This window comes from Mesoplodon bidens (genome assembly GCF_964165515.1).
Source record: "Mesoplodon bidens genome assembly, chromosome: 1".
Taxonomy (NCBI): Eukaryota; Metazoa; Chordata; class Mammalia; order Artiodactyla; family Ziphiidae; genus Mesoplodon; species Mesoplodon bidens.
The window spans coordinates 148055546-148069485 of record NC_138176.1 but is presented as its reverse complement, the minus strand read 5'-3'; the positions used below and the strand labels follow the sequence as shown (position 1 = coordinate 148069485).

At 35.3% G+C, this 13940-nt stretch overlaps 1 protein-coding gene across 1 annotated transcript in view; it reads left to right on the top strand.

The window, feature by feature from the left end:
* The window catches only part of UBE2K (ubiquitin conjugating enzyme E2 K), a 70875-nt gene extending 59045 nt beyond the window's left edge, over positions 1 to 11830 (top strand). Inside the window, exons 5-7 of the mRNA XM_081237365.1 lie at positions 6660 to 6759; positions 10094 to 10222; positions 10551 to 11830. Of these exons, the coding sequence (XP_081093491.1) occupies positions 6660 to 6759; positions 10094 to 10222; positions 10551 to 10625 (304 nt within the window). The 3' untranslated portion in view covers positions 10626 to 11830. The remainder of the gene's footprint in view (positions 1 to 6659; positions 6760 to 10093; positions 10223 to 10550) is intronic.
* Positions 11831 to 13940: the final 2110 nt, after the last annotated feature.

Here is a 13940-nt window from a genome sequence, read left to right as displayed (position 1 = left end):
TTTTTGGTGAGTTCCCGTGTCTTCCTGTCGATGATTGTCAAGCAGCTAGTTGTGGTTCTGGTGTTCTCGCAAGAGGGAGAGCACGTCCTTCTATTCTGGCATCTTGGTTCAGGGCCCTAGCTATCTATTTTACATTTGGTAGTTTATATATGTCCATGCCACTCTCTCACTTTGTCCCAGCTTACACTTCCCCCTTCCCGTGTCCTCAAGTCCATTCTCTATGTCTGCGTTTTTATTCCTGTCCTGCCCCTAGGTTCTTTAGAACCATTTTTTTTTGAAGATTCCATATATGTGTTAGCATACAGTATTTGTTTTTCTCTTTCTGACTTACTTCACTCCGTATGACAGACTGTAGGTCTATCCACCTCACTACAGATAACTCAATTTCGTTTCTTTTTATGGCTGAGTAATATTCCATTGTATATATGGGCCATATCTTCTTTATCCATTCATCTGTCGATGGACACTTAGGTTGCTTCCATGTTCTGGCTTTCGTAAATAGTAGAGCTCATTAAGTTGTAAAGAATAATGTTTATTGCCTTGTTGAGTTGTAAACATATTTGTTTTTATTGTAAATTAAAATTATTGAGTTTAATAATTGTTTTAGTATATACAATTAAATACTCTTTGAGTGAAGATTTTTCTTCCATATTCAGATACATTTCCTTGAAATAATTTTATTTTATTTATTTATTCCCTTGGCCGTGCCACGCATCATGTGGGATCAATTAAACATTATATAAAGTGTTTTTATAGATTTCTAAATTGCGGGGCTTCCCTTGTGGCCCAGTGGTCCCAATGCAGGGGGCACGGGTTCAATCCCTGGTTGGGGAACTAAGATCCTGCCTGCTGCTGGTGTGGTCAAAAAAAAAGAAGATTTCTAAATCAGGATGCTTAATTCCACTGGGATATTAGAGTAGCCAGCTTTATATATTCTATTTCTGTGATATTTTGTACTTTTGTCCTTTTTCGAGTGGTTTAACTCAGCTTCAAGGTGATATATCTGGCAGCTCTTGGTGTGCATGTGCCTTTAAACATTCTCTTTACAATTACCCAAATATAAAATGAAGTTAGAGTAATTAAGTAATTAAGAAAGATTTCATCTTGTTAATAGTGATAATGAATGGTAGAACAAGAATTAACATTTAAGGGCTAAATTTGGAATTCTATGCTTTGATTACTGTCTTAAAAGAATATTGTCCATTGTAAAGACGTTAAAACTTCTGGTTGAAAATAAGTTGTTCACGCTTTTAGGAAATTTAGAAATTTAGTCTAGAAAAATAATTTCTATTTTCCCAGCCCTGTTTCAGAATCAGAAATTTCCATTACACAGGACTGCCTTGGCGGTCCAGTAGTTAAGACTCCATGTTTCCAATCCAGGGGGCGCAGGTTTGATCCCTGGTCGGGGAACTAAGATCCCATGTGCCGTGCAGTGTGGCAAAAAAAAAAAAAAAATTCCATTTCATATAACTATATAGTGGTTTAAAAAGTTTTTAAAGTTTTATTCTCTTCTCAATGCTAGTTTAGCATTTCACCTAATTTTAAAACATCATAACCAAAGTTTTTCCTATTTCTGTAGCTTCTCTAAAAGGATAAGTTGATCAATAAAATTTCTTATTTTGATAGCTTTGTTTTTTTAAACACAACTTTAAAAAATGCTTCATTGAGGTGTGATTTATCTTAAACTGCACACATTAAAAATGCACAATTTGATAAATGCACAGATATATCCATAAAGCTATCACAAATCAAGATAGCGAACATAACCAACATATCCAAAAGTTTCCTAGTGAGTGTCCCTTTGTAATTGCTCCTTCCCACCCTTCCTGCTCCCCCATTCCCCAGCAAACACTGATCTGCTGTCACTGTAGATTAGTTTGCATTTTGTGGAATTTAATATAAGTGACAATTCTGATAGCATTTTAGATGAAGAACCATTTGTATTGTAATTTTTCTCCAGTAGATAAAATATAGACATGTTTGTGATACTGATTTAATTTTATTGGTTTAGAACAGCCTTTCTCAATTCGCTTTAAGCTGTAATGCACTAAAGTAGTATTTCTCAAAAATTAGCTTGCATCAGAATCACTTGGAGTATCTGTTAAGCCATCCCAGAGTTTCTGATTCAGTAGGTCTGGGACAGGGCTAAGAATTTTCATTTCTTAGAAGTTCCCAAGTGATGTTGCTGCTACCGGTTGAAGAAACCACACTGTAGAGACACATTTCCTTAAGACATTTGTTATTGATAATAAATTAACTTTTTTCCTAAGCATCCAGGATGGTACTATTTATATACCATCCTTGGGGAAATTGAGTAAATACTTAGTAATTTTCTCTGTTCTGTGGTTAAAATGAGGAACCCAGTTGAAAAAGACTGGTTTAGAATTATCTAATTTGTGTGGTGAAAATGGGCATGTTCTTTAGTAATCTTCAACATTTAGCAGAAGCAAGAAAAACTACAATTCTGCAGCGTGTGGAAGGAAAACCACATTCACAAAAAGACAGACAAAATGAAAAGGCAGAGGACTTTGTACCAGATGAAGGAACAAGATAAAACCCCAGAAAAACAACTAAATTAAGTGGATATAGACAACCTTCCAGAAAAAGAATTCAGAATAATGATAGTGAAGATCATCCAGGACCTTGGAGAAAGAATGGAGGCAAAGATTGAGAAGATGCAAGAAATGTTTAACAAAGACCTAAAAGAATTAAAGAACAAACACCTAGGAGAATTAAAGAACAAACAAACAGAAATGAACAATACAGTAACTGAAATGAAAACTACACTAGAAGGAATCAACAGCAGAATAACAGGCAGAAGAACGGATAAGTGACCTGGAAGACAGAATGGTGGAATTCACTGCTGCAGAACAGAATAAAGAAAAAAGGATGGAAAGAAATGAAGACAGCCTAAGAGACCTCTGGGACAACATTAAACACAACAACATTCTCATTATAGGTGTCCCAGAAGGAGAAGAGAGAGAGAAAGGATCCGAGAAAATATTTGAAGAGATTATAGTCAAAAACTTCCCTAACATGGGAAAGGAAATAGCCACCCACGTCCAGGAAATGCAGTGAGTCCCAGGCAGGATAAACCCAAGGAGAAACACACTGAGACACATAGTAATCAAGTTAACAAAAATTAAAGGCAAAGAAAAATTATTAAAAGAAACAAGGGAAAAATGACAAATAACATACAAGGGAACTTCCATAAGGTTAACAGCTGATTTCTCAGCAGAAACTCTACAAACCAGAAGGGCGTGGCATGATACATTTAAAGTAATGAAAGGGAAGAATCTACAACCAAGGTTACTCTACCCAGCAAGTATCTCATTCAGATTCGATGGAGAAATCAAAAGCTTTACAGACAAGCAAAGGCTAAGAGAATTCAGCACCACTAAACCAGCTGTACAACAAATGCTAAAGGAACTTCTCTAAGTTGGAAACACGAGTAGAAAAGGACCTACAAAAACAAACCGTAACAGTCAACAAAATGATAATAGGAACATACATATCGATAATTAGCTTAAACGTGAATGGATTAAATGCTCCAACCAAAAGATACAGGGTTGCTGAATGGATACAAAAACAAGACCCAAATATATGCTGTCTATAAGAGACCCAGTTCAGACCTAAGGACACATACAGACTGAAAGTAAGGGAATGGAAAAAGATATTCCATGCAAATGGAAATCAGAAGAAAGCTGGAGTAGCAATACTCATATCAGATAAAATAGACTTTAAAATAAAGAATGTTACAAGAGACAAGGAAGGGCACTACATAATGATCAAGGGATCAATTCAAGAAGAAGATTTAACAATTGTAAACATATATGCACCCAACATAGTAGCACTTCAGTACATAAGGCAACTGCCAACAGCTATAAAAGAGGAAATCGACAGTAATGCAATAATAGTGGGGGATTTTAACACCTCACTTGCACCAATGGACCAATCATCGAAACAGAAAATTAATAAGGAAACACAATAGAAGCAGATAGATTTAATTGATACTTGTTATCAGTGAAATGACACAATAGACCAGATAGATTTAATTGATATTTACAGGACATTCCATCCAAAAGCAGCAGATTTTACTTTCTTCTCAAGTGCACATGGAACATTCTCCAGGATAGATCACATCTTGAGTCACAAATCAAACTTCAGTAAATTTAAGAAAATTGAAATCATATCAAGCATCTTTTCTGACGACAATGCTATGAGATTAGAAATCAGTTATAGGGGGAAAAAAGTGTAAAAAACACAAACACATGGAGCTAAACAATATGTTACTAAATAACCAAGAGATCACTGAAAACCTCAAAGAGGAAATCAGAAAATACCTGGAGACAAATTACAACGAAAATCCATCGATACAAAACCTATGGGATGCAGCAAAAGCAGTTCTAAGAGGGAAGTTTATAGCAGTACAAGCGTACCTCAGGAAACAAGAAAAATCTCAAACAATCTAACCTTACATCTAAAGGAACTAGAGAAAGAAGAACAAACAAAACCCAAAGTTAGTAGAAGGAAAGAAATCATAAAGATCAGAGCAGAAATAAATGAAATAGAAACAAAGAAAACAATAGCAAAGATCAATAAAACTAAAAGCTGGTTCTTTGAGAAGATAAACAAAATTGCTAAACCTTTAGCCAGACTCATCAAGAAAAAGAAGGAGAGGACTCAAATCAAAATTAGAAATGACAAAGGAGAAGTTACAACAGACACAGCAGAAATACAAAGCATCCTAAGAGACTACTACAAGCAACTCTTTGCCAATAAAATGGACAACCTGGAAGAAATGGACAAATTCTTAGAAAGGTATCATCTTCCAAGACTGAACCAGGAAGAAATAGAAAATATGAACAGACCAATCACAAGTAATGAAATTGTGATTAAAAATCTTCCAACAGGGCTTTCCTGGTGGTGCAGTGGTTGAGAGTCCGCCTGCTGATGCAGGGGACACGTGTTCATGCCCCAGTCCGGGAAGATCCCACATCCTGCCGAGTTGCTGGGCCCATGAGCCATGGCCACTGAGCCTGCACGTCCGGAGCCTGTGCTCCACGATGGGAGAGGCCACAGCAGTGAGAGGCCCACGTACCGAAAAAAAAAAAAATCTTCCAACAAACAAAAAAGTCCAGGACCAGATGGCTTCACAGGTGAATTCTATCAAACATTTAGAGCAAAGCCAACACCCATCTTTCTCAAACACTTCCAAAAAATTGCGGAGGAAGGAACACACCCAAACTCATTTTACGAGGCCACCATCAACCTGATACCAAAACCAGACAAAGATACTACAAAAAAAGAAAATTACAGACCCCAGTATCACTGATGAATATAGATGCAAAAATCCTCAACAAAATACCAGCAAACAGAATCCAATAGCACATTAAAAGGATCATACACCATGATCAAGTGGGGTTTATCCCAGGGATGCAAGGGTTCTTCAATATATGCAAATCAATCAATGTGATACACCATATTAACAAATTGAAGAAGGAAAACCATATGATCATCTCAAAAAAAATAATCTTCAACTTTTAAAATAGTTCACTACTATGCTGTTTCACTATTGTATTCAGAAATATTTGTACATTAACTGGCCAAGTAATTTTTTAACAGAAATACCAAGAGTCCTTTTTGGTTAGGTAGATACCATTTTCTAGATAAATATTTGCTTTATAAACACATTTAGAGGCATGAATATTATGTATATGAAGCAAAAAATTTTCCCTTTTCAGAATGTTATAGAATGGTTTTTAAATTTTCTTTCATTTTTTATTGAAGTATAGGTGCTGTACAATATTATATAAGTTACAGGTGTACAATTTTATGTTAATTACAGGTATACAATATTATAAGTTACAGGTGTACAATATAGTATACACAATCTTTAAAGGTTATATTCCATTTATACTTATAAAATAATATATATTTATTATTATTATAAAGTATTGGCTGTATTCCCCATGTTGTACAGTATATCCTTGTAGCTTATTTTATACTTGATAATTTGTACCTCTTACACCCCATCCCTATATTGCCCCTCCCTCCTTCTTTCTCCCCACTGCTCACCACTAGTTTGTTCTCTTTGTCTGTGAGTCTGCTTCTTTTTTGTTACATTCTCTAGTTTTATTTTTTAGATTTCACATTTAAGTGCTATCATATATAGTATTTGTCTTTCTTTATCTGACATATCACTTAGCATAATGCCCTCCAAGTAATTTTATGCTTTCTTGAAAGTAAAGGATATTTGCTTGATGGTATCTTGTTTTTAGAATTGCACAGAAAGGAAGTTTCACATGTTACTTTATCACTTTATTTTAAGTTTGTGTCTAGAGAAATGGATAGAAAGTAAGTCAGTAGATAAAGCTGACCAGAAGGATATGTCAACAACATGGGCAAAACGAAAAAAACTAAGCCAATTAAGGGCAATTTGAGTTGTCTTAAGAAATAGAAGGACTCATTTGTTGTAAAAAAAAGGGGGGGGCAGGCAGATATATAATTATAGATTTCTAAGACTTAATTATATGATTAAGATAAAATCTAGATTATTTTTAGCTTCAGTAGTTTCCATGTTTTATTCAGAAAACCTCTATTTTGGTTTGTCATGCAAAGTGTTCTTAACTGGGATATCTTCCTATTTTGAATTTCAGGGCAGCAGCAATGACTCTCCGCACGGTATTATTGTCATTGCAAGCACTACTGGCAGCTGCAGAACCAGATGATCCACAAGATGCAGTAGTAGCAAATCAGGTAAGGTAGCTGCTTTTGAACGACTTTCTTGTACTTACCTAGGAGTGTTTACTTTAATGGTTTGCAGTGGTTAGAACAGAAGCATACGTCTATTGAAAGTAAATTTGGAAATGGTTTCCTTTCCTGCTGTGAGATTATTGTATCAGATGTAATAGTGAAAACCTAATTTTGTGATTTTTTTTAACACAGTAGTTTAATTGTTTATATGGTAGATGCTTTTTTCCTAACATATGAAGTTTTCAAACACACAATGTTGCAAGAATTACACAATGAATACCCACATATCTACCTACCATCTTGATTCTATGATTAACATTTTACTTCATGTGCTTTATCATGTGTGTATCTATTTATCTGTCTCCTAATTCAGTGATGATCCTTCCCTGATAATGTTAATCAGCTCCAACTGAAGCACTGATTTGCATGGTGAAGGTTATCAAAAACCTTGTAATTGCCAAATGGAATAAATATTTTTCAGTTGTGATCTTTGATTTCCAAGGCAGAGGTTAGCAAATTACTGCCAGACTGACTGTTTATGTAAATAATGTTTTATTGGAACATAGCCACCCTCATTTGTTTACAGCTACAAGTGGCAGAATTGAATAATTATGAAAGAGACAATATTGTCTGAAAGCCTGAATAATTATTTTCTGGTCCTTTAAGAAAGTTTGCCAACCCATACTCTAAACCAGTGGTTCCCAACCGTTTTGGAACCAGGAACTGGTTTCGTGGAAGACAGTTTTTCTTCGGACCGGTAGTGGAGGGTGTGGGGTGGGGTGGAGATGGTTCAGGCGGTGATGCGAGCGATGGGAGTGGCAGGTGCAGCTTTGCTCGCTCGCTGCTCACCTCCTGCTGTGTGGACCGGTTCCTAACAGGCCGAGGATCGGTACTGGTCCGTGGCCTGGAGGTTGGGGACCCCTGGTCTAAACCAGTAGGATTTATTGAGCCTTGTGTGTTTTTGTTATTTTTGTTTTTTAACCCAGAAATTTTTTCTTCTCTTGACTTCTGAGATACTACTCTCTTTTCCTGTCTTCGTAGTTGTGCTTGTTCCCTCCTACTTCCTACAGTTGTTTCTCTTCTTTCCCCACTCTGCCACACCCCCTCCAGGCCCCGCCCTCCGTTTTTGTTTTTTGTTTTTTTTTCTTGTCCACACTGCACAGCTTGCAGGATCTTAGTTCCACAACCAGGGATTGAACCCGTGCCCCCTGCAATGGAAGTGCGGAGTCCTAATCACTGGACCACCAAGGAATTACCTCTCCTCCTTTTTAAATATACTTTCTCAGTTCTTACATTGTTTCTTTCACTTTCCATTATATACGCTCACTTGGATGATCATATCCATGCTGATGTTACCACCTGTATGTTGATAACAGTATTCAGGCTTGACCTCTATCCTGAGCCCAAGAGCCTGTTTGGAAGTGGAGAGGTCTATATGAATATTCCACGGGTACCTTAGTACAGCATTCCCAAAACTGGATGCAGAATCTTAAACCTATGAACCTGTTCATCCTCCTGTAATATAATCAGCTTATTTATATATCCCAGTCACAGACTTGGAGTACTTCTCTGTGTCTCCTTTTCTCTCGAATCCCAGTATCTCTCTGTCGTAATACTTCTCTGATTGCCTTAATTCACATGTTTAAAAATTTCTCATTTGACTGCTCTGATGGAGCTCCCTACCTCAGCCTCTTCTTTCCCTCATATTCTACACTGATAGCAGTTAGCTTTATAAAAGTGTAAATCTTATTCCACTTTCCTGTTAAAAACCTATTAGTAGCTTTACTATCACCTACTTGGTAAGTCCAAATTGTTTAGTTTGAAGAGTTCCTCCATGATTTGAACTGTCTATAAACCCAGTTTCATCTCCTAAATTCTTACTGTTCTTCAAACTCACGCTGTTCAAGATGGTGTCATTCCTACCTGTCATTTCACCCAGTCTGCCATTTTCCCTCTGCCTAAGAAAACATTTCCTCTTAGAAACTTCTTCCTTTCCTTTGAAAAGTTCATCACTCCTTATGTTGTATATATCCTTGTTAATGTGTTCTAGTATTATTTGCCTTAGAGTGCTTAGAATTATGGTTTAACATGTTATATGTGTGCTCTTGGTTCTTTTTTTTTTTTTTAAAGAATTTTTTTTTTAAGATGTTGGGGGTAGGAGTTTATTAATTAATTAATTAATTTTTGCTGTGTTGGGTCTTCGTTTCTGTGTAAGGGCTTTCTCTAATTGTGGCAAGCGGGGGCCACTCTTCATCGCGGTGCATGGGCCTCTCACTATCGCGGCCTCTCTTGTTGCGGAGCACAGGCTTCAGACGCGCAGGCTCAGTAGTTGTGGCTCACGGGCCTAGTTGCTCCGTGGCATGTGGGATCCTCCCAGACCAGGGCTCGAACCCGTGTCCCCTGCACTAGCAGGCAGATTCTCAATCACTGCGCCACCAGGGAAGCCCTCTTGGTTCATTTTTGATAGAAACATGGCTTGAGTTCCAGCTTTGATTTCCTGTTGAGTTCTGAGCCTCAAAGGTTGAGGTTGGACTCAGTTTTCTTCTAACTCTGTTCAGTAGTTTGACTTATTTCCTTTTAATAATGGTAGAAACTAGATTTATCATTTTAATGTATAGAAATATTTAATGTGTATAAAACATCTTAAGAAGAAATATTAAAGTGAATTTAATATTTTAAATTTATACTTGGCTTTATTAACTAATGGTAGTCCCAGAATATTTGAGAATAAATTTACTTCTTTCCAATGCATATGGAAAATCTTACCTTTTAAAAAGTACTCTATGGTGAGTTCATAATCATCTCAAAACATGTGGTGTAAGTTAGGACTTTGCATATGGGGTTTTCTTAAATCACTGTACACTAATACAGCTCTAGCAAAACAGCAAAGTCAAGTTGTATTCTAGCCTGAGCTATGATTAATACAGAAGTTGGTCACATTTATTAATGTCCACATAATTTTAGAAGCTAGTAATTCTGTTTATCTCTATAACGTTTGCCACTGCACAGTGTTTAGAGACAACTCTAATAACTCCATTCAGTATTAGTTTTCTGCTACTTTGTTGAAATTGGAGATTAAAGTTGATAAACGTTATTTTTGTTTTTCTTTCCTCAGTGCAACTTGTGAATCACAGCTTCAGGTTAAATAAACAGTCTTTTCTTGAGTGACATAGTTTGTTTGCAGTGGAAAGTGAATCAGTCACATTTTAAAAATCAAATCTACATTTATTTACATTTTACTTAGAAAAATCAGGTTTTTAGGCAATTAAGAGATGAGTTACTATATTGAATATTATAACTGCATTGTCATGCCAATCAATTTTTTTCCCCCATATAGTACAAACAAAATCCCGAAATGTTCAAACAGACAGCTCGACTTTGGGCACATGTGTATGCTGGAGCACCAGTTTCTAGTCCAGAATACACCAAAAAAATAGAAAACCTATGTGCTATGGGCTTTGATAGGGTAAGTACATAAAGGCATGTTGATTTTTACTTATTCATTAAATTATTGCTGCAAATCCTTGGCTGACAAAAGTGGCTCAAAAAAATACCCTAAATCTAATTTTGATAAGCAAACTTTGTTATTAAAACCAGTCATCTTTCTTTTTTTTTTTTGGCTGATTCCAGTCATTGGTTTTAGAAGCTTCTTTTTATGAAGTGCAAGGTAACTTAAAAATGAAAAAACAAGGTGTGGTTTCTTAATATAAAGACAGTGGGTGATGCAGTATTTTAAAAATATTTCCTTGAGATTTTATTTATTTATTTATTTTGTCCCCTTTTCTTTTCTACAGAATGCAGTAATAGTGGCCTTGTCTTCAAAATCTTGGGATGTAGAGACTGCAACAGAATTGCTTCTGAGTAACTGAGACATAGAGCTGCTGATATAGTCAAGCTTGCCCCTTCTTGAGGAGCATCAACATCTGTTATTTTTAGGATTCTGCGTAGATTTCTTTTAAACTGGCATTCTTGCCTAATGATGTTATCTAGGCACCATTGGAGACTGAAAAAAATCTCTGCTCTGTAAATAAAGCTAATTAAACGTCTCTGTAAATTTAAAAAGGGGAAATACTTTAATTTTTTTCTTACTTAATAGTGTAAAAATTCTTTGAGCTAAGCTAAAACCATGGAAAAAACATGCTACTTTAGTGTTTAGCAGTGTACCAAGACTAGCAAGAGTTTGCTTCAGGATTTTGTTGAATAATTAAGATAATATTTTGAGTGTGTCAGGGCCATTCAAATCGTTGGTGTTGCATCACAGCTACCTTAACTGTTTTTAACATGGACCCTCTGTGCCTGTGAATTTACTTGCATGCTTGTACTTGACTTCTTAGGATGGGTAGCTGAAAAGACCACCATTTTAAGCATTTGAGAATTCTTAAATATGAGATTATTCAGAACTGAAGATGGTGACCTATTCAGAGCCTTTTTGTCCTTGTCAACAGACTGGGACACCATATCTGTTTTTCCCCTCTTACACACACAGCTAATATTCTAATAGTAAATTTCTCTATTTGGTGGGGAAATGTGCTGAGGGACAGTATCCCTTGCTCCATTTTTAGGTTGTCCATTTGGAATGTTTTGTCACAATTCTTCACTCTTAGAACTTTCATATATAAGTAAGTAATAATGTAAAAATGGAGCTGCCAGTTTCATTTCTCTTGCAAAAACAGTAAAAACTTGATGTTGCAGTACTCCCAGATTTAATGAAAGAACCCAGCTTAATTTTTCAGTGAATTTAATATCTTTCTATTTTTAAACTGATGAAGTTTTTTGTTGACAACTTGCAAGGATGAAATCAACTGTTAGCAGTTTTTTAAGCCTAATTTTGGCTTTATAAGAGATTGCTTTATCAGATCCTTTAAAAGTCACTCTTGCTTGCATTTCCCCCTATTGACACATGAAAGCTGTGTTGGTGTTTTACTGTACATACTTCAGATGCACATAGGAATAGAAGTGTGTTATAAATCTAGCTTTCTTTATGATGTTTCTGATAATATGAGAATTGAAAACTTTACCTTCTCTTGTACATAGTCAGACTTTCTATACGTATTAGACTTACATTTCATTCTAAGTTCAAAAGTTTGAAAATTATTAGTTTTGCAAGCTCAAACACTAATGTGACCATTTTATGAAGGGTGAGATGGATTTGTGTAGGCTGTTCTATACATAGAAACACAGTTCTTATTACATATTCAGGACCAATGCAAAAATTACAAAAATGTAATGGAATCAGAGTGAATTAAAGTAAGGCTGTATACTGAAAGTCATATTATAAAAGGTTTGCTTTCTTCAAGTGTTACTTATCCTAAATTATAATGGTTAAGTGTTTGGAAAATAGTTTTGAACCATAAATTCAGCATAATTTCATTTGACTTCTCAATAATCTTAGAAGCAATAAAAGAACCATTATTAAATATATTGTAATGTTAAGATGTGGAGGTTCTTCCAAAAACTTGTAAGGCTTTCCTAATCAATAGTAAACTCTTGTAGTTGATTTTATTCCATACTAAACACAAGTTGCTGTTTTTTTCCCCTATATGTTTGCTTAAGTATAAATTTCTTTATACAATCACCTCCTTTTGTTGTAGTTTAGTTACTTTCTAAAGATGCCAAAGGAAACAAGATTTTTCTTTATTTATTTTAAATAGCTAAAACCATGTACTTTTCTTTATATTTTTGAAGTAAGGTTGGAATTGTGTGAAAATGTGGACAGTTTTGTTCCATTGTTGGTTAGAATTATTTTTTTTTTAGTGGTGGGTGGCTTGGTAATATTAGTAATATTTGGATTATTTTAAATATCAGACACCTCTACCCAGTTTACTATTTGCCTATTTTATCAGGGTATATTTAATTGTCCTGTGGTTTGACAAATGAGAGAGAAAGAACTGAGAATTTACTAAGGGTCAAGCATTATACACTTTGCTCTTGGAGGCAGCTATACCTTGCCTATGACTTTTATGCACATTAGCCCCTTAGGGTTTACTCATCTAACTACAGTTCAACATCCCCAATGCCCAGGAAATTGAAAAGTACAATATTTTGTATGAGAGGTTCTTCATAATGGATTTTTCATTTCTAAAATTTACCTCATTTACATTTAATGTAATAATCTCTTTCTTTTTCTGGTACCTTTCCTACTGTCGCCTCCTGTTGTTTTGTTTGTTTGTTTTTTTCCTACTTTTCTACAGGTAGATTTATTTCCCAAACAGAAATAAAGGCAGTTGCTCTTTTCTGTGGTCTTATATATGTTCGGAAAAAGAACATTAAAAAGTGCAGGTCTAGGGAAGAGGTACCCTGATGGAAATTATTTTTATAATTCTCAATCATTTGTGATTTGTGTTGTGAAGGCCTCAAAAATTATGGTAAAAAATATAAATAGTTTTATCCCATTTAGGGCAGACAGATACAAGTCACTGATACTCCTATAGGCTTTTACGGTAATCAGGTCTGTTTCCTGAGTATGTGCCTGACCTTTAAAAGAACAAATAATTAGTTATGTAGTATTTCAGTACAGATGACTAAATGAATGAGTAGCAATTTGTGACCCAAATAAGTATACGGTAAGATATATAAATATTTGAGAAACTGGTACTAAATCAGATGCTCTGTGTTGGCTCCCCCAAATGTTTGGAATTGTGACTATGATTTACTTAAACACATAACACGTTCAAGTATATATATGTGTGTTTGTATTCTGACCATTTTGCTTTTGAGGAGAGTTATCTATGGAATGAAAGACATAATTTTTCTTTTTTTGGAAGTATTTCACGTTTGTGATTGCTGGTGGCACTTAAAACTATGCAAAATAATTTTAAAGTATAAGAAAAAATTGGCAGATAAAGTGGATATTGCTTATTTATGCACTACAGAATGCAGCATATCATATTACTGCTGCTTTGTAAGTTTATCAATGTGAAAAGCAGTTCTTGGCTCTAAGTGTGTGCCTGATTTGAGCTTTTAAAACTCTACAATAGGGGTATAATAATGTTCCACGATCCTTGTTAGCACAGGAAACAAAAGCTTTTCTTTTTTTTCTTTCTTTTTTTTTTTTTTTTTTTTGGTGTTTTAAAGATGAATTTGGGCTTGGAAGAGTTGGAGCCAGTTTATACTCTTGTACCTAGATGGAAACAGTGTTTGGATAGGAAAGGGAAGCTGTTTACAGTTAACTTGATTTCATGGAG